The sequence below is a fragment of the Mixophyes fleayi genome, chromosome 1 (genome assembly GCF_038048845.1).
Source record: "Mixophyes fleayi isolate aMixFle1 chromosome 1, aMixFle1.hap1, whole genome shotgun sequence".
Classification (NCBI taxonomy): domain Eukaryota; kingdom Metazoa; phylum Chordata; class Amphibia; order Anura; family Limnodynastidae; genus Mixophyes; species Mixophyes fleayi.
In genome coordinates this window covers 30,121,099-30,146,816 of record NC_134402.1, presented here as the reverse complement: position 1 = coordinate 30,146,816, position 25,718 = coordinate 30,121,099, and the positions used below count along the sequence as shown (strand labels likewise).

Here is a 25,718-nt window from a genome sequence, read left to right as displayed (position 1 = left end):
TTCATGTAAAGGGTTGCTAGAGAAATGAGCTCTGTGTTGTGGCTTGACAGAGGAAGGGCCATATCAGTGCACAGCAATGTCACGTTGGCCTTATTGTGCTTTTGAGGCATAAACAGTCGTCAACAAGCAGATTAATAAAGGAGATAAAAGGCCAGAAAGTGACAGCAGTACAAAATAGCCGGACTTATCAGCTGTTTGCAGCCTCTGTCCTTGTACATGAGTTTGAATACGTTGCTCGGTTGCAGCCAGAGTGCTGTATAAAAGAACGGGTCACACTTCAAAGTGCATCTGTCACGTGGAGGCAGCCATTTTGTGGACCAAACCAATTTCCAGAGGAATGTTGTCTACGTATTCGCAAGGAGCCAGTGGCATCCATAGTCATGGATCACTGTAATGTCACAAGTACCTAGTGCATGATGGGCTGTATTGTGAATACGTTTCGTGGGCTGAACCAATGTGTATAAACAAGGGATGACGACACTTTATCAGTGTAAACAATTGGTGCATTTATGTGCTCTGTCAATGAGGCAATTGATGGATTCATAGTGTTCATGGTTTATCAGATCAACCATTTATATATAATATGGACAAATTACTAAATTGACGTCATCCTGGTAATGTGCAGATGGCAGGCCCTCCATAGCCAAAATCCTCATAAATTTATATTATACCCTTGTCTTTACTCTCCTCAAATGAATAAATCATAAAATGGCATTTATCCAGTCGTGTAGCCCTGCCTAGGTCATGTCACTAGTTCCTAGTGGTCTGGTCCACAAAATGGCCGCCTCTTATGTATGTGACAGAAATTTTAATAAACTTCATGATGGTTCCTTCCCACTGGATATATGCCAGTATTACATGATACATTAGGACTTATCTGGCCTGAGGAAGCAGCTTTAACCAGGCATAAAACCGTCTGTAAGATCTTGGTTCAGGCTAGTTAGTGTCTGACACAAATCTGTTCATTATAAGTAAATTACCATGTAATCATTGGCCACGCCAATAGTTGTTCCTGAAAGTTGCATAATTTTTAGGATTTATAGTTGCGCATATTACCTGCAGGGATCTAATTAGCAAATAACTGAAGTTTTACTTGGTTTGCTTCTAGAATACAATATTACTGAATGGGTTCTTGTCTGTGCTCTTGATTGGCTTTTGAGGTAATTACAATTATATACCAGGGAAATTGGTGTCTGATCCTGAGATTCTGGGATTTCAGACACTCTTCAGTCTCCAAGTTTACGGACAACCCTATACTAGTTCCTACTGGATTTACTAGGCCGCATATTGGGTGAGTCCACATAATGGACGACTGTCGTGTACAGGTGAAAGGAAGCTGTTGTAGTCCTTTGTACTCACATAAAATTGGGAAATGGAGCAGACAAGGCTGTTTATTCTAAACCAAACACAGAAGCACTTTTAAAACCTTCCAAATGCCCCCGAATTGCTGCACATTTAACTGTTAACTGCAGCCATTGTAGGGGCAAACGCAGGATTTGTAGACGGGGGTTTCTACAACACGTCACCAGTGGGCGTGACCATCATGCATGGGGGCGTGGCTATAATATTAGACAGTGGTTGGCTACTCTCCAACTCTTCCTATCCCCATAATATACATGGGCAATGCTGCATGCACTACTGTTAGCTGCACGCAGCTCTCTTTTTAAGCAGAGCCGTGTGAAGTGGGGGCAGGGTGCAGCCACCTCAAGTAAACAGTGCCCCAGGTTTGGAGGGGGGTTTCCAGGCACTAGGGAACCCCCCTTAGTTTGCCTATGCATTGAAAGGACCTTGTCCTTAAAGTTTGCTGGCCAAGTCTGCAGGGTCCATTGTTCAGATGTTGGGGGCGGGGGGCAACTAGTGTGCTCCGAATTCTCATGTAATTCAAGTAATTTGCATTTAGCTATAATTTGCGCTTTACATATGGACAGACACATCTCAAATTCTGGAGCTGTATCTTTTATGCACAGTCTCCTGCAGTCGCAAATGTTTTTGCTCTTGTGTTTGGGGCTGAAAAAGTGGCCCTGCAGCCAACCACGGTTGTTCACACCTAAAGTGAGTCATCTTGCCAAAATCTTAGATTAGGAAGCAGAGGGGAACAGACTGTTCATCTTAGTGGCGTTTAACAGTTTTTTGTAAATTTGTACAGCGAAAGTGCAGTTGGATTGCAGCATTGTGGGTCAGGCATGCTTCAATTATCTATATGATGTAAACGTAAAACTATTATCCACTATGCAAATGTTGCACATTGTGTTTATACTGATGCCAATACTTTTGTTTTTCGTTTTTTTTACTGTAAATACTTCTGTGACCTTCTGTAAGGACTGTGAAACACTAAGTTGTGCAATAGCAAACAATATTGGTAATCTGAATAGTCAAGCGGTTTTTCGGTTGCGTTGAAACGTTGCAGCCATGTTAAAATGCCATAGAAAGCTTTAGCTGGCATTCTTTTACATTAAAAAGTCATGTACATTTTTTTTTAGGACAATTCTACAATTCACTAACAAATTTAGAAACTTTGACCTGAATGTTCTTGAATTTTAATACTGCATTTTAGACCGTTTGTGATGTTTTCTCGCCCTATCAAAGAGCATTTTATAAATGTCCGCCATAGTCTCTCCTCTCTCGGAATTAAGTGATCATTTGATTACTAAAGAATCACGGATGTAATCTAGTCTCGGGTTTTCTGTAAAATACGCATCATAATGTAGTAGTGTGGACACATTAAAACTTCAACAGTTCTGAAATAATTCTCGTTATTTTACAACGAAAAATGGTATCTGGTATGTTCTGGTAGATCGATAACCAATTAATGGCTAACGGTGTTGCCTAAGATACTGATTTGGTTGCACAAGGGTAGAGTGTGAGGTGGACGCTTGTCCGAGTGACGAGAGAGGCGTGTATTTAAGGATGTTTATGTTCCTCTGCGGGGGGGAGAAAATAACTTATCATCGAAAAGGAAGTCTCTTAACAATAGTATCTTTTTTGGCGTAGAAAAGAGTAAATCAATCTAGAAGGCATTTAGGCAAGGAAGTTTGTTAATCAAATAGGTTTTACATGGCTTTGTTTTGTCATGAGCAGTGATGTACTTATTATGGCCCTAGTTAAACAAATTTTCATAATGTAACATACGTGGATGCTGTTTGCTGCATTGTGAACTGACGCGTTTTATGATAACTGTATAGAGCAGGATTAGATGACCTTTGGTTCTTGCACTGTTTTGCAGCTACGTATCCCAGCATGACTATGTATGTCAGGGCATGTTCAGACATGTAGTTCCATAGTGAGACCTGAAGGTTGCCTTATTTTCTAGTGCAAAATTTCCAATATTTCAGAAGGCAAATGCAGAATCCTTAATCATGTGACATGGCAGACAATTGCCTTACAGCTGGACATCCCTTTATGGCACACCACCAGTATTTCATTTACAGAAATAGAATTCTTATAGAACCTGAACTAATAGAATAGTTTGAATACTCTATATATGTATTTGGTGCATAAAAAGTGTGTTGGTGTTTTTGTTCGGTTTGGGGCGTAAGCTCCAAGTTTGTGTGTTAGCTGTAGACTTGGATTAGGGGGGAGGTCTTGGAAGGTCATTTATCATACTGTAAGGTCAGTTTGCTTTCATTTTTAAAAATAGCGGTAGAAAAATGAGAAACTACAATTAGTTGCTAAGAGTTACAACCCACTTGCTCACCACGTATAGTAAGCTCTAAGTTGTCAATCATTAGGTGCTGACTCCTTTTCATTCATTGTGTATTCCCTTATGTTTATAATATTTGGAAACAAATATTCAGGGCTGGTTTTAATGATGTACACACTCTGCCTTATTCCCAGTGTCTACTAATATTTTCAGATGTTCTTCCACAATTAAAAGTAAATGACAACATTCTATTAGCAACATTCCCAGACTAGTGTCGCTTGCTGCCCATCTTCAGGTATATGCGAGCACGAGAAAGTTTTAACTGACGGCTCTGTGGTAATACCTAAAAAGCTCCAGCTAATACCTAGCTATGTCTAATGTGTTGAAATAGAGCGAATGGGGACATTCCTGGTTTTCTGTTAAACAATGCAGAAATTTGGCACAACCCCCCCAAGTGCATTAATTACACCTATATACCTCCCCTGTACAGTGACATATATACGTCTGAATTCCTGCTCACAAGGTTTGTGATCTGTACTTTTTATTTCACACCATGTGCTGTTGTATGGTGTTGAAACTTTTTTTTCTTCATTCTGGTTAATTTCAGCGCTCATCCGAGAAGCTGAACAGTGAAGGCAGCTTGTTCCCTTACGAAATCCATGGTAAGTTTTCGAGAAACCATAGCAGATCTTTTTTTGTTTCTTTTTTTTTTTTCTTTTTTTCTTTATTTAATTCCACGGAAACTAAGGTGTCTGAAGGAGAAATTAAAACCCCCCTTTCTGTTGCAAATTAGATGCAGCGGGATCCGGGGCTTGAAAATGCGGGTTCAGAGCTCGCTGGCTTAAACTGGTCTTAGAACAATGCTCAATGGCGGATGGTGATTTTATGCTTGTAAAGGGCTTTGCATATTAAAGCTGGCCTGCTTCGCTGGCAGTGCTGCTAGTGGATGGAAGGCCTACTTCATCCCCGTGATCTTTAAGTTATTTAAATGGACATGATTATAGCGAACAAGGGCAGCTCTTGGACTCAAAGCCAAATCCACCCTTATAAGTCAGACTTTATTCAGAATCCAAAACTCATTATATTTGTACTTCCTTGAAAGTGTTGCAATCCCAGTGTATTCAGGGGGGAGTCCGTTAATCTGTCAGATTTTTGGTAATGCTAATGGCAGCCAGAGATCAATACATTCATTGCAATAAATTCAGAGGTTGCATTGATTCTTAATTTTAAAGCAAAGATAGTGCAATGATGAACTAAGGATCCCCATTGGTCTGTACATCTATATGTTTACATCAGTCACATATACAGCTTGCCATGGACAAGCCCACATATAATCCAACAGAACACTGCCCCCCCTAGTGGCCAAATTATCACGGGAAAAGACAAAATATTTGCTTGGCATTACATAGCAGTAATGATTGGACAGATCGTATATCAGACGTAGTATTACAGCTGTGTACTATTCAGCAAGATGAGTTCTATAGCACATGTGGCTCTTAAAATAATACATGTGGGTCCCTTGAATGCAGTGTTAGGCTCACACACTCGTGGGAAACTACAAGCTCCAGCATGCCCCATAAGCTTTTAGCTAGTAGAGCGACTCAGGTTCCTCTCCTCCTCTATATGTAGGCTTTGCACCCCCAGATAACTTTAATGAACTTGCTGAATTACTGAATACATTACTTTCACTTTCTGGGTTCCTGTTGTGCTTTTCAGCCATGTCCGTATATCTGCGGGTACACTTGTTTCCATTATCCCTGGACACGCATAATTGCTGCTCTGCCTATACGATGATATCCATGTGCACAGCTTTGTCATATACCAGGGCAATGGAAACACCTACTGATATAAATACATGGCTGTGAGGCATAGAAAGCAGCAAGGAGGGTAAAGCAATGTGTTAAGTGAAAGTTGCTGGAAGCCACTGACTTAATGTCACTGGAGGGTGAGGCTCCTTTAATGGCTCAGCCACCACAGAAATAATCTGCATTTTTCAGTCGAGTAGGTACTTTTGTGCCTATTACATGATTATTTAATACTACCAAGATAGTGAGCAGGAAAATGTAATTCACATACTTCTGAGAAATCCCCTTTCTAAACCTCCTCGTGCTGTTTTTGTAGTTGAACTGGGCTGAGTGTTATCTGCCTGCTCTGCAGTTTCTCATCTCTAAATATAAACCTGAGGCTACTGATATGACTGTGCCATCACCTGTGTATTGTCTTGTGCACCACATAACTAGACCTCTAACGTCCTCTCCTCTCTCTCCCCACCCACAGAGGACAGCCACTGGAGAATGATTGACCGGTCGTGTCCCATCAGGGCTGAGCTGAACAAGAATTCAATCTTCTCCTTCCCCATGTGCCCCTTCAGCACTGGCACTACCGGCAACATCAATCTGCAATGGCAGAACGAGTCCGCCAACCAGGCGTTGGTATCCGGGTGGATAAGCAAACTTAACCTCAACGACGGCTTTGGGCAGCCGCTGGCACCCCCTACGAAAAGACACTGCAGGTCATTGTCTGAGCCAGATGAACTCTCCCGCTGTCGGTCCCCCTGGAAGCCCGGCAGCTCCAAGGTTTGGACTCCCGTATCCAAGAGACGCTGCAACAGCGGTGGCAGTGCCACCTTGCAGCGCTGTAACAGCCACGGTGGCTCCACCCTGCAGAGAAGCACAAGTGTCAGCCTGCCGCAAAACGGCACATCTCCAAATAACAATATATTCACAGTTCCCGCCTGCAACACCTCACCTGTCCCAAGGCCATCTTCTGCCAGCAGCGGCTTTGTGGACAGTAGCGAAGGAAGCACAAGTTCGAGCATACGTTGGAACTGTGGGGGGGAGCCTTGCGAATTCAACCCCAGGAGGCGCCTCTCCCTCTCTCAGGAGCACATCACCGAAACCAGAGATCTTTTGCCTTCAGCCAACAGCACTCCCACCTCTACCCCGGAGCTGAGACGGCGCCAGGGTCTGCTGAGGTGCCGTTCCCAGCCGTGTGTGTTAAACGAGAGGAAAACGCGGCTAAAACGCAGGCGCGACGAAGATGTCCGGTGGAATCGGCCATCTATAGATTTTTTTAAAATGACACGGGTAAGTCCCTCACCAGGCATACGTGCCTGGACATGTCCTTGCTTCATGCTACATACAATGTACAGATAGTGGAAAGTACAGTAATTTACAGGACCAATAAACCCAACATGCACTTTGCCTTCCATAAGTGAGCTAATAACATTCAGCCTTACACCTTGACAGACCGTGAGATGCTGGTATTATATGTCCTTGCTGTGTAGCTGAAAGCAAGGTTTTGTTATGTTACCAGCCATTCAGGCAACGTTCCCTGTATGCAAATAGCGGCGTTATGAGGCACGGCAGGTGAATGAGACTCTTCTGTGTGATCCCAGCTCAGGATACAGTATCTAGACTGGGTAGAGCATGGGAAAACTGCAATTTTTGATGTGAGAATTTCTCCACGTTGTGATTGTGCAGAGATCTCCTCTAACATGACAAAATCAACTAGACAGCAAATATAAATATATTGCCAGACATCTCAAGGTCATGCATTTATTGGGATCTTCCCATGTCGTTAGAATATTATCTTGTTTGTGCAAAGAGATCCCTCTTCATAGGACAACTTATATACTTGGTGCATTAGGTAGTATGTAAAACAAAGCTAAATTATAGTAGAAAATACCAGAATCTGGGCACTGTAGGTTTACATTGGAAAGGAATGAGCATGCCCGTGGAAATAGTCTCATCTCTCAAAATACTTTTATTTTAATTTACCGACAGTAGAACAGTGTGGCAGCGTCCACTTCTGTGCAGGTAAGTAAAGACTGTCAGTATATGTGCCTGAGAATAAACTGATTACGTAAGTAGTTAATATTTTCCCTTTCACACATCTGAAATGGATTTTTCCAGCACCTAAGTACACTTAGATCTAGCAGTGACTGGTGGTTACTAATGATGTACAACGCCCGTCTTTATCATATCCAGCAGTATGTATGTCCTGGCTGGAAATGACGTGTGGTAGGATACTTGGTCGTCTGTGGCAAGATGTAACTGTGGATTATAAACCTGTTTTTTCCTTACCATTTTATATCACAACAAGGAGGCGTTGTGTGACGAAGGAGATTCTTGCCATCCATAACACACTTAGGAATCCCAGGATATTATAACCATTCATGTCCAGTTATACGTCCACGTTCTAGAACACTGGGGAATAAGCGATGATTCTGGTTTTCATTGGGGACAGAATCCAGCCCAACGTGGTTAGGGATCAGTGGCTGCACTGAAAATGGGTATTGGCCTGTTCTCTTGTATTCTGCAGGTATTAGAAACTTTTTAAAAACACACGTATAAAGATCCCATGCCGAACTTGATGTATGTAACCATGTATAGGTGGGTGCAAGCTATTATCCTGTAGGCAGTCGTTTCAGGCTCAGAAAAGCTCCCCAGTGTCCCCCCCCATCCTCACATACAGGCTGTTTTACGTTAAGGAAATGCTTTGTACACATGTTTAAATTTCAGTTGTTTATAAAAGTCTAATAAGTTCTGGAAAGTTTTCTATAGAAGTGCGAGAGTTATTTGCATATTATGGTTTGTATACTTTAGTTTTTTGACTGTCATCTGCTGGAAGCAAGTTCCAAGCAGATCCTCAGGTCTGGTATGGGAGAGGAAACTTCTGTCATGGGTCTGTAAGTTTTCCTGCGTCCTGTTCTCAAGATGGAAAATAAATCCAGTTCCCCCCTTGCCAGCTGCATGTACAGTTACAGCCTCAAAATAGTTTTTTTTTTGTAAAGATGAAAGACCCTTTCTAACGTAGCACAGCTTGCCCGACCTTACATAACCCACAAGACAACGCTTTATCTTGTCGGGTCCGACGGGAGAGAGGTTTCCTGTTTCTCACATATGTTCCTTATATACTGAGTGCACAAGCTCCGCCCACTCGGGGGTGAAATCATGGTTTAAATGTATGTGTCATAATGGCGAGACGAGATGCCATTTACATCATTTTAACTTGTCATTTTTATATATTTATGGTACCTAAGTGTTAGCATTCATTTGCTTTACATTGAAAACAGCAGAGTCTTAAAGGGACAACAGCAGAGTCTTAAAGGGACTCTAGTCCTAGGAACCCTCCTGGTGTGTATAATATAGATATTAATAGGTGAATTTATAAAAAAAAAATCGTTATATAGGACTTTGGCTAGTTTCCATGATGGCTTTACCTGAAGAGCTTAGTATTTAGTACAGTGACATTGTTTGCTTTACATATATCTTTACCTCTTTCCAGAACAGTTCTTAGGGTGGAAATTCAGTTGCTGGTGATGTGCCGGACATCACCACATCGTCCGGCTGCGCCCGTTGCCGACCGGTACAGGACAGAATCCCTATGGGGCACGAGAGAAAATGAGCGGAGGTTTGAACGAAATCTCCGCCGCGATGTGTTGTCCGCGAACTGATCTGGAGACACATCATGGTACCTTGCGCCTAATTGAATACCCATTAATCTAATTGAGGTGGTACAATCCTTTCAATAAATTAGCTTGAAGGTCTAACAAGGAGGAAGATTAGTGGCATAATGGTCAGGTTTGGAAAGATCCTAAAATATTAGACATGGCTCCCAAAATTTACTCATAACCTTAGTGGGATAACATAAAGCAATGTCTGTTGTGTACATTGCCCTGTGTCTTGGTACGATCACCCTCAGAACATTAGAGCAGTTCAGCAGGACAGAGTGTGTTTCACACGCAGCTTGCTGTGATCTGCAGATGTACTCGCAGCATGGACGGCTCTTGTCAGTAATCAGCCAGTGGAGGGATATGCTTTCCAGGTCAGGAAACTGGCCGCTCTCCTTACTCTTCAGCTTTCTCATGACTGCTCCAGTATTTGTAAAGGTCAACGTCTGAGAGAAATCAAGTTGCAGTTTGCCAGGGAAACTGCTTCCAGCTGTTAAAGTGGACTCGCCTACACAGCAGTGGAGGCGGCCATTTTAGTTACTGGTGAATTGATGGGCTTGAAGTTTGGTTCATCCCACAAAATGGCTGACCGTGCTATGCGTAGGTGATGTCTGCCATATTATATAAATAGTTTGTGGGGGGAAACTACTATCCTCTAAAATTTACTATTTAATATGAGTGACTTTCCATGTGTAAGCGGCACCTTCTGACAGGGCTAGCAGAGGGGTTGGGGGGAAGGAATCGGCCATTTATATTGCAGCTGTTTATTCCATAGCCATGCTAGAAAAACAGGATGTTCAACATGCCTTTTACTCTGAAGGGAAAACATTGTCTACACACATTTTTCTTTAGTTTTTTGTTAATTGTACGTAATCTACTTGAACCATTAAATCCGCCCAACTCTCCGGTTGTACATAGCAAGCGGCGAATTGATATCTTCCTACGCCATACTCACATTGGCTTCCCATGCTACAAAGGGCGTGTCCCCACTATCCTCCTACTGACCAATTCCCTCACCTATTCCCCAAAATTGCAAATTTCATCAAACTTGGGTGAAAACAATGTAATTTTGCTGTATCTTTATAAAGCATCTGCAATAAACATAAATATCACACACTCTACATACATGCATTGGATTTTGGACTGCAGTTGGTGTTTTTGACACACACGCCACAGGATTCGTTTTTAATGCAAAAATCCAAAGTCATAAATATACAAGTTTGAAAACCAGAGTGTAGATTAGCTAAATGTCATTTACAGTTCATTGCTGTGCATTCATGTTACCCCTAAATAGCTGCAAAGCATCCAGTCTGGTGCCCACTTTTCTGATGCCCAAGATATAGATATATATTTATTACTCTGCAGGATAGAACCTTCCACAGATGCTAAGAGTGGGTTAACAGGCACTATTATGTCCTACACCGATTTGCCTACTCGACATGGGTAAAATTATACTTTGTGTAGGAAAATGTGAGGGTTTTGCAGTTGGTCCTCGCACCTGTATCTCTAGTGGAAATGTCAGCCAAGGTAGTGATCGGGTTTCAGCTCCAACAAACATGGCCCTGTCATTCCAAGAGCTTCATACTTTCCAGCTAATAGTTAAGCTAAAGACTGCAGTTAATTTTTTAGGCAGCTGTTTGACCTTGCTGAAAAATGTCGTCCCTCTGGAATTTGCCCCATTTATATAACCGATCTGGAAAAGTCCCTGAGTTCTGAGAAGCTTTACCCAGTAATAGGCAATTTTTGCTAAAAAAAAACATAGATGTTCAGCCAACCCTGTAGTTCTTGTATTAATCTGGCTACTTTCAGATGTTAGCATCTATTTTGTAGAAGTTGAGAACCTGTCTCTGTACATTATAAAATCACGACTGTTCATTATAAAGTACCAGCTAATTTAAAGTCTTAAGACATTTTAATTTTAACAATGTGCACAGTTGTATTCCTTATTGTGCCAGGAACTTGTATGTGCCGTTACTGTACTTTAATGTTACATTTTTCAAAGCCGGCTAAGAGGTAATTTAATGTAAAAGACTGCTCTTAAAATACCACAAGTTACTTTGTGTGTCCACATCAGCCTTTATGTGCTGCTTTAGGTCCGGTAACCACTGTCGTTTTATTTGAATCTATAAATGCAAGTTCAAGTGGAACCAGCTTGTGAAACGCGTTGGATATCGCAATTTTTTTTTCTAGTTTGAAACTATTGATCTGCGTTTGGTAAATTTTATTATCTCAAGTGACAATTTACAATGTTTCAGCTGTCGTTACTTTAATGTTTGATTCATTTTATATTAGATATAGTTTTTTAAAAAGGGTAAATCAAATTTAGTAAACTTCTTAGAGATAAACACCTTTAAAGCTGTGGAGCCTGGACAGCTGGGAAGACTTAAATGGATCGGTGTCTTTGTAGTATTGCTGTATATATTATCTGATGTAGCTGCGTTGCACTGAGGGAGTAAGGGAGGTGAACGGTTGGGCAATATTATTTTGCACATCTATTTATCTCTTAAAAAAAGAAACAAACTCTCCAGCTTAAAGCACTTTACTTTGCTCCATCTTGTGTTTATTTGTACGTCCAGAAAATAAAATGTCTGGACCCCTTTCTATACATCTCACTGTTCAACACCATATGGTTGTACTTAATTGCCCACAGATCAATCATTTAAACCATTTTCAAAATGAAATGTTTTTTCCTCTGCCTGGGTTCTAGGAGTGATTGAAACTCTTTAAATGGCTCATGTGCAATAGAAAACCCATATAGGAAGACCTAGATAAAGGTCTTCTGCTTTCGACCGGCTATGAGTCACTTCCCCAGTCACCAAACTTGGCTTTCAAGATGACAAAACCGTTGTGGTATCATACATATGACAGGGACTGGTAATCGCTATGTCTCAATTAGAATTGTAAGTGTGACTGGGCTGTCAGCTGTGCAGCAGATAATCTGTTGCTGTTAAACGGCTGCAAAAGTGGCATTCTGGTATAATTGGCATTCTTCACCAGATATGCAGGGCTTCAATGGAAAGCCCTGCTGGAGATAGCAGCCTCCTGGTTTTTATAACAGAAGGGAGGGGAGGTGACAAGGAGTCGAGTTTTGTAAGATGTCTGTACTGTGTGATGGCAGCCGCAGTCTCTAAGCTGACCTAATTTTTTTCTGTTTGATTTTGTTTTTAAGTGTATGCTTATATATTAGGTATTTGCTTTACCAAAGTTTCTTATTAATGGCTAATGATTTTGCTGAGTCTAGTAATGTAAAATGTGTCGTGTTCAGGCCCACTCGGACCAATCCACCTATATCTCGAGCCCAGAAAAATGCAGATTTCATTTTTCCTGAAAGAATCTTACTTAGGTTTGAAATGATTGTACATTTTTCACATCTGCTATGTAGCTCTGGTTAATATAGCACCAACATTGTGCAGATAATGTCCCAACAGAGGGGGCTAGAAAGGCAATTTTTTTTTAGCTCCACAGGTCCTTGAAAACTTTCAGCCAGCCAGAGATCCTGTCGCACTATTTTCATGCACAATATTGCATTAATGTATGATTATTCTGTAGCCCAGCTGCCCCTATATGCCTGCAGTCACAGAATTATCTTGGCAAGCCAGCAGTGTCGATCATTATGGTACTGCTGGCTAGTGCTTTAGACAATCTTGCTGGGATGTCACATGAGAGGACAGTGGGTGGAGCTTTCAAGTAAAAGCTTTTCCCTTCAGAATGCAAACACGTTTGCTAAAAAAAAAAAAAAGTGCAGACTTGGGGTATAGTATGTGACACGTCCTGTTATAACTTTACTTGATGCAAGCAGAGAGTTGCTAAACAGTTGCATTGACCTCATCCTTTTCACAGGATGTCTTGCACAACTGGCCCTCAGACATTCACTGCTTAGAAGTTCATGTCTAGTTGCAATTTAATACATTGAATACATTTTTATTGGTAACTCTCGAGCCAGTGACCGTGCAATGAGTATCTGAAAAAGGCTTTTTTTTATTATTTTTTTTATTCCCAGTCCCCTGTTGCAAAACCGTAGATGTCCAGGGCCTGTTAATACACTATCTCTACGTAGTCCTTTCACCGTGACACATGCATACAGTGTTGGAAAGGGATTTATGGACATGAAAAGACATTTTTGTGGCTTATCGTAAAAACCTGAAATAACCGTAGTTCCAGCTTGAAGTTGTATAACCCTCCAGACTCCTGTTCCAGAAAGGTTGTGCACTGGGGGCGTATCGCCTTTCATTTGGGGAATGTTTAAATCCATCCACTTGTTTGTTTGGTACAAAATCACTATGACTTGAATTTTAACCACTAAACCTTTACTTCCTCCTTTTTTTTTTTTTTGATTTGCAAAACACAAGTGCAGAACAAACAGTCATTATAAGAGGTTACTATAGCAGCCAGTTTGATGTTTCTTTACTCTGTGCGAAGGAGAAAACACACACACACACACACACACACACACACACACACACTTGGAGATTAACCATTCATAGGGGGGAATTAAATTCCCTGCGGCGATGTCCGGCTGCACTCGTTACAGGGTGCTGCGGTGCTCAAACACTGAGTTTCCTGCGCAACTCTATGGGGTGTGAAAACAAATCAGTGATACATCGCTGCAGAGGGCCTTCTCCACCGTTCCGGAGGCAACCTGCGGCACGTGGTGAGGACTTAAATCACCCTCCCCACATAGGTTTTGGAAGACCGTCTTATAGGAACATTCCACTACAAAGTCCATGCATTTCAACACACACAATGCTCTGCTGTCTTGGCCTTCATCACCATCATCCCCTGATTCCTGCATTTAATTACAATGTCCTTTATTTATTTTTTTAAACGGGTGGAATAAAGAACCATTGGCGATTATACACGGGGAGGAGGTATATAGGATTTGCAAAGTATTTCCCATGCTGCATAAACATTCACCAGATGTAGATGGGGATATTACAGAAAGTCATGGGAGCCAGCTAAATGTACAAAGTCATTAAATTCCTTTATACGCAGCAAGGCCCAGCTATACATAGCCTAAAATACTATGTAGCACTGGAAGGTAGCATGTATAGTGAACACCGCTGCAGCCACTGATCCTGCATGTTGGCTACAGGCCATGTTTTTGAAACATGCATGTTTTTGAAACATGCATGTTTTGGCATACTGTATGCACAGACGTTTTGGTCCTAATCATACGTGGTTTGGGATGGAGAGGAGAATGCAGGCTCCGCATGTTCCTGTGCTCGTCAGTTTGGTAGTTTGAATTTTGGGTCACCCCACAGTATGGAGCGGGATCTGCTCCCTGGACCCCCCTCATGGGCTGTTCCTGTGTAGACGGTGCAATGATTTATTGAAGACGTTTCAGCCACCATCATTTATTTATATAGCGCCACTAATTATGCGGCGCTGTACAGAGAACTCATTCACATCAGTCCCTGCCCCATTGGAGCTTACAGTCTAAATTACCTAATATACACACAGACAAAGACACAGACAGGGAGAGACTAGGGTCAATGTAGATAGCAGCCAATTAACTTACTAGTATGTTTTTGGAGTGTGGGAGGAAACCGGAGCACCTGGAGGAAACACACACAAACACGGGGAGAACATACAAACTCCACACAGATAAGGCCATGGTCGGAAATCGATCTCATGACCCCAGTGCTGTGAGGCAGAAGTGCTAACCACTAGGCCACTGTGCTGCCCAATAGCATAATAGACAAGTGCTGTATTTTGAAGAGTCGTTTTGGTTGCAGATTTGTAGCTTTTACCTAATTGTTCTCTGCACGCATCAGCTAAATGTTTAAATTCCATAGAGGAAATGCTGCAAGGCCTGTGACCCATGACATGTCAGGCTTCCTTTTAATCCAAATGTCTGTGTTTATTGTGCAGAGACTGGCTGTGATAGAGGTATTTCTGTAACCACCAGGACAGTTTAAACAGTCTTTACCGGTAAACAGAAAATGCAGCTACTCTGTCGATTAACTAGTTACCTCACTGAGGCACGAGGTACTTAGTACAGCCATTTTGTGGAACAATAAGTCCCTCATACCTCAACGATGTGATTAGTTCTCGGTGTATTCTCATTGCTATTGCTGTTACCAGAAAATTCCTTCCATCCATTTTTTTTTTTCAAACCAGTAGGGTACGTAATACTGAGACCTCTGGTTTGGCTGAGGCATGCTGGGATTTGCAGTTCAACTACGAGTGACTCAGGTTTCCCAGAACAGGGCTAAGAGCTCTGCATGAACACACCCTAGCTATCTGTTTATTGAAGCAGCTGCTCTCGGGTTTTAATCTTTGGCTTCTCCTTTGATCAGTATATAACACACCTTTCTAAGTCATAAGGACAGATGTAGGACACTAGATTGCAAGCTTTTAGAAATAGATTCCTTTGACCTCTCAGAATGCACCTACTGTCCTGTTACAATGCAGCATTAATTCCTCCTCCAGGAAGACCTTTTTAATGTAGAAAGGATGGTAGATAAGTAAATCTAATATGATACTGTTGATCCCAAACACAGCTGCGGAAATCTACAACCTTGTGACTCCAAGTGATCGCTGCTTGTGACCGATCTGAGCCCACCGTACGCTGCAGCCGCTGGCTCACGAACACCTTAATCTCGCATGAAGGCGCAGAGAGGCGGGCGAGAGTAGGGAAGCCATTTGCGCACTGGATCTGATTAGTTATAAGACTTTTTATAGATAACTACCCACTCTACTCCTGACTATTTGGCTTGAGGCACTTGGTGTATTTGGTGTGCTCAACAAAGGGTAAGGGGGTAAGTACAAAATTAACATGTTGGCTATTTCATTGCCTATAGTACGATTAAAAAGGCCACATTTTGCCACCAGTCTTCGATCTACCTGTAAATTATTTTTCATCTCAAAAGTGAAGCTGTCTTCCTGCGGTGATCCATTGGTCCTACCTAGAGGCTGTAGCAACGCAGCTGAGGGAGCTCCAGAATCCTGACTTGCTCTCGGGAGGTGCTGACAGGCAGCAACTGTGTTGGCTTCTCTCTCGCCGTCCTCGGCACGCACGCTGCCTAGGGGGTTAATGTGTTTGTAATCCAAACATAACTGTTTATGTTCTCTGTGAAATATCAGACCGCTTCCAGAGAGGTTTCTGGCTGGCTCTCACCCGTCCACGCCTTTGACCTCCGAGACATGCAGATACACTTTCATACTGAGAACTTGCCATAACCAGAACTCTTTCTGCCCTTATAGCTCTGCAGTACGCAGACTGGTATCGCCTGACCCTGGCGGTGCCCGGACTTGTCGCGGTGATGCCGGGTGAGGTGCGTTCAGGCCCAAGTTGTGGTGAAGCAGAATCTGTTTTGGAAACTGCGTCAGATGTACTTGAAGCCAACTACCATATTATATAATCTGTAATATAACCTGTCCTCTAATACAGATTTCCTTTGCTTTTATAGAGATCTAAATAAATTTCCTTTGCTAAAATAGAGATCTAGATGAAACCCATAAATCGATGGGTCTTCTGGTCTCCCACACACACATTGTATCAATCACCCATTTCTCTATTAATCAGTACGTAGCGTCACTCATTCTGCTTTTGGGACACCGGTTAGGTAATATCTCAGATTGCTTTGCAGTCCCTTTCACAGCAGTGCGACTATATTACTCCACCCCTAGAAATTTACAGCCTATGGTGCTTTATCTGTGCAGGCACTACAAGTTCCAGCATGCCCTGACAGTGGTTTATGTAAGATGTAAAGGAGAACTTATGTGCTCCAGGTTAATTGAATAGCAGCTGTTTCACCCAGTATGGCACAGTTACCAAAAAGGCATCAAAACATACTAAAAAATTAGGAGCCAGTTACTGAGTGGACAGGAATAGCGCACAGCCGTCTAAATTCAGCTCTACTCTTCTGTCCCAAAGCCTTCCCCCTCGCACGGTTTAGTAAAACATCCCAGATTTAATGATTTCTAAATATAACAATCGTCTCCATGCCGACGTTGTTTGCCAAATAGCGCTTTTAATGCTGCATTTCAAATTTTAGAACTCTGCATTCCCCGGTTTCTCATGCATTGGTTACAGCCCAGCGTGTCTCCCCGTTTTCCCAGTGCCGATGTGCGAGCGGCCCCCTCCTTGTCTTGTTCCTCCCTTCTGCTCCAGTCTTGCTCGTATCTCTGACACTTTCCGACTTTGATAAACAGACGAGGCGGCTGGCTCGGGCAATCTTGTGATTTTCCATAGTTCTGTTCTGCATGCTCCAGCCTGTCGAGCACAAACAATGAGTCTATTCTAGAAGTCCATAAAGTCCAACATGTCATCCATTGTTGATAAAATGCCGGTCACGGCCGGCGCTGGCTGGAATCAAAAATATTATGCTAAGGAGCTGTTTTATTCTGTGTCATTTAGAATGTACGACCACTGTACATCTACACCATACCTCAGTACATACATTGCTTTATCTTTCTGGTTTCCCTCTGCCTCAGTGCGTGCTTTTCTGACATTTATATTGTAGATCATTTCCATTTCTTTCAGATATGACATAGCTGCTGTTCTCTGCATTGGATAGTTATACATAGAGCAGCTTTGTGACATATCCAAGGGCAGCTCTGCCTCATATAAAGGCATTTCTGAAAGAACAAAAGATAGCCACAGAAAAAGCAATGTATATATTACAATACCAGCTGGTATGTACAAATGCCAATTTATTGAAGTTAAATGTTTACATGTCTTAGACCAGGCATATTAAGCCTCATCCAGACAACATTTTTTTTTATATATTTTTGAGCCCGGGATCGGTGCTTTCGTGCCAAATCACTTTTTCCTTTAAGCTACTTGGACACTTTGTAAATTGCTGCACAAGTGACGGAGCGCGGTAACCCCTAGCAACCAGTCACATTCTGCCTGGTTGTGGAATGGTTTAACGCATTAAAGCGAAAGCTTGGATGCGATTGGCTGAAACTGTGTAACCCGCACGCTGGTTCTTTATAAACCTCACCAAGCCGCTCGGTTTGTTCTCACAATGCAGAATGCATGAGATTTGTAGAGACTTTGCATAATGAAATCATTAATCATATGGGTAAGTTTCAGTCTAGACTGCTTTCAGTAAAGTGCTGGCTGAGTAGTGCCAAGCACCCCACATAATCGCCAGCGCTATTCCAATCTACTAGATAAATCTTTTGGAATTTTCTGTAACACCTGGATAGCAGTGCCCCTACATTCCCCAAATAGTCTGCACCTTGAAGCCTGTCCTTCCACTCATTACAGCATGAATTAAAGGGGAACTGCGTTATGCCACTTAATGTCCAAATGATCTCTAAGCGGCATGACTTATGGCAGGGTACATAGTACAAGGGGGTTTAGTCAATAAAGATCCGACATGTGTCTATACAACCATTCTCTACTGCAACCATTGCCAAGCCCGTTTCACGTGGTACTTGACCCGTCTGACTCTGCCTGGTGGTGGTGTGTAGGTTACTTGGGGCAAAAACCTTATACTTTGTACCCCTTTTTAGCAGTGTTTACCCCATTTGCACACAGCCTAAGTACTCAATAAATACCCCCCCCCCCCCCCCACCAATATATTAAAGGGGGCTTCCACCCATAAACCTGTATTCCATTATGGAAAAAAGCAAACTGAACTTTCAGATGTAAATGTATCTTTTTATTTTTGTTTAGCAGAGATTCCCACCACACAAAATATAGACGTTGGGCGGAGAACGCCTTTAAATCTTGTCAGTACAGATTCCTGTGCTTGACTAGTGTAGCCATTTGTTGACAAAACAGGAATTGTTAGTGCGCATGAAAGGGTTAAGACCATCTCTCCCAAGAAATGAATACTGCTGACACTTTGTTGGCAGCCGATGTCTGCCTCACCCCTGGTTTCCTGATCTCTGACATGCACAGTCTGCTGTCTGTAATTGTATTGAATCTAAGCTGGAAACATGGACTTCCAGGCTTGTTTAAAAAAAAAAATAAAAAAAATATTCTAAGTTTAGTTTGCCTGCGTATGAATAGCCACACAATGGGAGGCATGAGATAAGAGTATATTAAGACAAGAAAAAAAGAAATGACCCCTTGCCTACCACCAGGCCGAAACCTATCTAACATTACCACCAGGCCAAGCAAGTCTGACTTGCGAGCGACTGGAAATAACAGAGCGAAGGGTTAAATGTTCCTGGGAGTTGATTACAGCAACATGGGTGCTCAGCTGCATGGTGAATTCACTAGAAAGATGGTCTCCCTTTCTTCTGTGACAGATACATGACGTGTGTGACACCGCATAGGAGTTGTAGTGTAGATGGTGGTCAGCCACATATTGCCATATGCAGTCCATACCTCAGTTCCAGGAGACCTGTAGACAGAATTTCCCCTTGCAGAGGTTCTGTCTGCACTCGCATGCATATCATATTCTAGGTGACCTCTGAATTGCCACAGGGCACTGTGTCCTGCAGCGCTAAAGCCAGAAGGGAGTCCCAGCTGTATACAATATATCGGCTGTACAGAAACGTAATATTATTGCACATGGAAGTGTTCTGTTGCATGCTGCAAAATACGTCTCTGCACATAGTGATGACTGCAATCCTGGCCTGATTTTAATTTTTGGTTTTATTTTGTATCTTACGATTACATGTTACTATAGTCTGCTCTCCAATACATTTGTGAGCAAAAATAAAGCAAGTTTTTAACCCTGAACAATCCTGCAAGACTCCTACGGGACTTCTAAGCATACTGGCAGCTGAATGCATTGAATATATTGTAGCTTAAATAAATATTTTAGCAGGAAAGTATAGTGATGTTGTAGAATTAGCCATAATTAATTTTAAACCTTCATGCATTCTATTTTTGTTTATCGTCTGCTAAATGGACCCTGGGTGGTAGATGTGTGTTTTTAGTGCGGCAGGGAATTTAGACTGCAAGCTCCAAAGGGCAGGAACTTATGTGAATGATTCACTGTGCTTTGGCAATATGGTGGGTATACAAATAAACCATAATAATGGTCAGGCTTAAAATGCTACAGTGCTGTTTATTTCCAAATTACCCCTATTCACGCTTTCCCTGAAGCGGTTTATGTGGCGTAAGTGGAGGTGATCTGGTCTTGTTACAACAGCTGATTGGTGTGTGTCTGTGGAGATTTGTATCAGGGCTGCAGGACACATGGAAGATGAGACTGTGTGGCTGCCTTAGCAGATGGAGGCCGCCCAGCTATATCTCCTGGAACTTTGGCCGCTCTGGTTTCACAGCCTTGACAGCCCTCTTTTCATTTGTCATGACTAAACAGAAACGGCATAGTAAAAACACGCATTAACAGCCAGATGAAGCAAGATGTCAGTCACAGTATCTCTCACTGGAGACCTTGGAAGGAAAGCCCGTTGCCATAACAGAGACCAAAACAAGTCCCCCTGACAGGAATACCTCAGAGCCCAGTATTTTTATTGACAGGGGCGGCCTGCGGTTTTATTATCGGTGCTCCGTTTAGAGCGATGGTGGCAGAATGAGGGTGACTTTTAACAGGGTAAATAAAAATATTTTAGCATTGGTTCCCAGAAGCGTTGCCGGCAGCTGCGCTGAGCGTTTACACTGTGGCCGGTCACATGTTAACTACACAGCGTTTTTATGAGGCTTCTGCAAGTTAAATGGTAGGAAATGAGCCTGTTTACAACCTTAATGTATTTCCATTACGCGACAAATTACAAGCAACCCAAACTTTGTTGTGCTATAAATTATCCCTCCTTTTTCGGCTGAGATCTCCATGCAGAGGTAGGATATATATACACGTGGCTCTCCAGCTGTTTTATAACTAAGTGTACACTGTATGCAGGCAGCTTGTAGGTGCTAAGATTACTTTCTTAAACTGAAATACCATCCACAAGTTTTCATGGAACAGTGCCCCCTAGGGGTCAGAATGGTGGAATTACTTTTACACAGCCAAACTTTGGCAAACAGTCATGATTTTTCTTCCTTAAATAATAAATCTTTTTAATATAATATCAGAAAAGCAAAGTTTTTGGGTAGGGCGTTTACAAACAAATGGGAATAGTTTATTGATAATTCTGCTCCTCTCCAGCTTAATTAGTACCCAAAGTGATACTTAGGAATGAGGAGGAGGCTGCAAGATTTAAATTCTATTCTAACCCTCTTTTCATGCTAAGGCCACCAATGCTGGGTCCCCCGCTATGTGCAGAATATAAATGTAAGTTTGAAGAGTTAATTTGGACAAGTTGGTGGGGGGGGGTTGTCCCTAGACGGCAGCTGTCCTTTCATCTCCAAGCTTGTGCAGCTGCCAGTGCTTGTCACATCTCCGTATAGGAGAGTGGTGTGCCCGGTCTGACAGAATGTGCTTGTTACAAAATATCTATGGGTTTAATGAGGGGGAAACTTGGCGAATTCTTTTTAGGGGGCGTGCCAACCCCCCCCTTCCCCCCTTACTATATTGAAATTGCTGGTTGTCATTTGGGAGGGAGGCTGATGACAACTACAAGACAGATTGTTGTCAAAGGATGACCGAAAGGATGACCGAACCAGGAGCTTGTAGAGAGAGACTGGTCTAATCATTGGCAGTGGATTATAATACAGTAATAGGTTTTCTACAGGAAGGTTTTTTTTCCCCTCAGCTTTTTGTTTGGGGACTGTGCAAAATAGACCCCAAGATTTTGTCATTAGCCATGTACACTCTGGAGTCCGGCAGCTCCTGTTATCTTAAAGGGGGGGCAGCTGTATCGTCTATCTATGGCCGGCATCATCTGACTTAGATTTGAACAGAGTAGCTCAAATTTGGGCTACTCTGTTCAAACTCCTCTAAAATGTCATGTGTAAGACACAGGTTGGGACTCCGACCATAGAGAGGACAATAGTTACCCCCCCCCCCCCCCCCCCCCCCAAAGATAGCGAACATTGCAGGACTGGTAGGCACTCTACAAGTATATATAGCAAATGCTTAGATTATAATCGTTTGTTTGGCTGGCTTTAAAGTCAGTCAATAGTACATTTTAATCTCCATATTAGATAAACTAATTAAACATAAATTATTCTTTTTCCAAATCTAAAATCCCATTGTCCATTAACATATTTAGTTGAAGGCAAAGCAGTGGAACACACGTGGTTCTCCTAAACAGCAATTTAACGTGCCTACTGCTAGAGTGACCAGGTAATCCACATTTTTCTACAAGCTAATATTCACACCAATGTCATTTGTCTGATGCCCCGGTGTAAATAAAGCTAGGCTGCGTTTTGTTTAAATTTCAGACAATTTATTAGTTCTCATTTATGACCAGGCGATCGGTCTGTCTTAGAAGTATCGAGGTGTAAATTATATGGACCGCAGCCTTTATAAGTGAACTCTATGGATATCTGCCTCATTGCCCCCCGGTGAACAGGGATGCGACAGTTGAGGGGAATAATAGGGCGTTACGGACCCTCGGACAAAGGCCCGTCAAGCCGCAACACAGATGGCATGTGCCAATAGTACGGAGACGTAGGCCTTGACACACTGATGTTTATTTTGCATTCTCTGCGCAGAGAATGCAGCCGTAAATCCTGTTCACTGTTCAAAGACGTGTGGGCCCCGGTGCCACTTAGCAGTTTAGCAAGCTTAACGTCGGCCTTCCATTCACAGGATCAGCGTTTGGTCTATGAACAGGCAAATTGAGGAATTCATGGCCTTTTGAAAGGGCAAGTAGACGCTGTCCGCGTTGAATGAGAGTCTACGGGCGAGCGGGGCATGCTGGAATGAGGAGGGTGCTGTGCTCGAGAAGGCTCTGCTAGGTCGAAGCCAGGATTGGTTCGGGCAGTGCACGAACAAAGGCCTCCTTTTTATCTATTGTTGCCTAGGAGGATACCCATTTAAAAGTTCAAATTCCAGCAGGCTTGGGAAGAAGGAAAGACGATAGCAGTAGGCCGTGCTTAGGGATGATAATCAAGTATCAAAAGTGATCTGTAGACAAGCTAACACTTTGTGCTCTGACAGCACTGAACACACTAGGGTACTTAGTTCTGAATGAGAGCTCCAAGGCTTTTGGGGACTGTTGAATGAAAATGCTGCTGAAGGTGGCAATCACGCCCAGCATCTGCTGCTCTGCAGCCTTTAGAAACGGCAGCGATCACAATGCGAAATTAGGCCCAAAATGGCATTTAATGAAGTGAGCCCTCTATGCTTTCTGTGTATCCGCGGCCAATGAAAGGCTCCGGGGCCAGAGCTTCGGGGGTTTGTACGAGAAAAGACTTCTCATTAGATGCCTCTGCTTTTATTTTCCATACGAAAGAAGTTTTTTTTTTTTTTTATTATGCAGAGAAGATTGGAATTTATCCATCTGGATGTTTTGTGTGTGTGGGCTACAGATTTTCCGTGAAGACAATGTCTTCAATCCCGATGCACCCAGAATGAACCGGTTTTTTTTCTTCTTTTCAGATAGTTAACATAAAATTCTGTCAGCCGCTTGCTGATAAACGAGCTATGCCATAAATACAGTCATTATTTTATTGCTGAAAAGGTTGACATTTGATAAGGCAAAACCATACTGAAAAGGAACTGAACACTTTTGGCTAGATTTACTAAGCTGCGGGTCTGAAAAAGTGGGGATGTTGCCTATAGCAACCAATCAGATTCTAGCTGTCATTTATTTAGTACTTTCTACAAAATGACAGCTAGAATATGATTGGTTGCTATAGGCAACATCCCCACTTTTTCAGACCCGCAGCTTAGTAAATCTAGCTCTTTGTGTTTTTTAAATCTGTAAAATTAGCTGATTGAACTTGTATGGGGGTGTCTGATATAGGAGGTTGGTTAAAAATATACATTTTTCAGTGTAATACGCTCAATTTCCTTTTTGCATAACTGTTATCCTGAAGTTTCCCCAGCTAGTTCCTATAGTGGACACCATTGAAAATAATGGAGAGTTCTCTATTCCATTCTAGCTCTGTTTCTCCCCTTCAGAATATTGAATATTTTTTTGTTTGGTTAAGGTTTATGGATAAAATGGTTAAATGTGCTTGGCGATTGTTTCTACAATACTTCCCAGTTCACGTTTTGCTTCCTGTCTTTGCAGCAGGCCAGTTACTGACTGATGGACTATATTTCATACAATGTCTTAGTGATTCCATAGAACACAGCTCTGTAATGGTCCAGCAGCTGGCATTGCAAAATTATCGCCTCAAATTTATCTTCTCTGACTTGCCCTATCACCCAGACACCCCACCAATAGCCATCAATGGACCAACTTGTGATTTTTCTGTCAGGATGACGAATGCCATCCCAGCCTATTGATAGGGTGAGGAGTAATGGCCCAATTACATGCCTGTGGCGGCTGTATGCAGACACCTTAGACTGCCGTTCCCCTGCAGTCTGTGTTTATTTTGCATACAGTCTTCCTGGCCTGTAGAGAGGAGTTATGTTTGTTGACTGTAAATAATGGTATTCTTATGCTGCAGGGAATTCTATTTAACAAAGGGCCCAAGTTGAGTTTCCTGGGATCTGCAGAGGGGTAACACTTGGACACAGTACCACAAGATCTCTGGTGGCGACTGCCAGTGATGTTTACATGAAATATAACTTGTCTGGCCAGATTAGTCCACCCGAATATGTCTTAGTCAAGGCAGCTTTTATTATATTTAAAGCAATGTATCCTATTATTGTGGGTGTTTGGTTTTCATTATTTTTACATAAATGTTCCATCACGCACACAGGCGGAAGTCATTCTGGTCACAGAATATTATTTCCTGACAAATGTTAGGATGTCGTATTAGAGGGGATCCGAGTGTCGGAGGCAGACTACCTACACTGCCCCATCGTCTGTTTCCCAGTACAATTCCCTGTGTGACTTTCCTTTCTGGCTTGCTATACGTTAGCAATGCTCGTTTCTTGTTTGTGCTTGCCTGGTTTGTTTAGTTTTCAGAAGAGCATGTTTAGACGGACATGTCTCCATATTTTCCCACTGTCAGGCTGTTTGCTACCAGGCTCAACATGCAACAGGTACCGTGTGGGAAGCTTTGTCCTAGAATACACGATGCGATGGCTCAGACTAACTTCTGCATTGGCGGCTGTATACCAAACCCAAGGTACAAGCAGTTGCGCGACTGTGGACTAGCGCACCTCTGCCAGGTTACCCTAGTTTTTTTTCATAAATGTGTTCATTTTTTCTCAAACTTTTTTCCAGCACTTAGTGCTCTGGTATAGAGGCCAGATGTGGTATGAAGTGATTTATCGTCAGGGATAGTCAGATTTAATGTAGGTGCATTTATTGCAGATGCTTTTAATTGTTCTCATGTTTGCTGTTACTTTAAATGAGTTATTGTCGTAGCAGCCACAAGAGGTCTGTGGGCACCGCTTAATAGTCGTTATTAAAACTTAGTCGCCTATCACCCCCCCTTATTTTCTTATTTCATAAACACTTGTGCAAATACTAAATTAGGATTTATTCCTGCATTTGTGCTGCAAGTGATTTTTCTTCCACCGTGCATAATCCTCTCCCATTGCAGCATATTTGGTAAGATATGAAATTAGTCTGCCTTTCCTGTACACCATGCTGATCTTTGTCTCCCCTGGTGCTGGAAAGGACAAACAGGATTGGTGTTGTACATGTCTCCTTCAGAGACTAAGGGCTAGATTTACTAAGCTGCGGGTTTGGAAAAGTGGGGATGTTGCCTATAGCAACCAATCAGATTCTAGCTGTCTT

The 25,718-nt window shown here is 42.4% G+C and overlaps 1 protein-coding gene across 4 annotated transcripts in view; it reads left to right on the top strand.

Annotated features, from left to right (window-relative positions):
- The window catches only part of FAM53A (family with sequence similarity 53 member A), a 46,455-nt gene that overhangs the window by 19,267 nt on the left and 1,470 nt on the right, over window positions 1–25,718 (top strand). For 3 of the 4 annotated variants that reach the window (XM_075194151.1, XM_075194149.1, XM_075194152.1), the window contains exons 3-4: window positions 4,248–4,302; window positions 5,918–6,726. In XM_075194151.1, the coding sequence (XP_075050252.1) occupies window positions 4,248–4,302; window positions 5,918–6,726 (864 nt within the window). The remainder of the gene's footprint in view (window positions 1–4,247; window positions 4,303–5,917; window positions 6,727–25,718) is intronic. The other variant, XM_075194153.1, reaches the window with a different exon arrangement.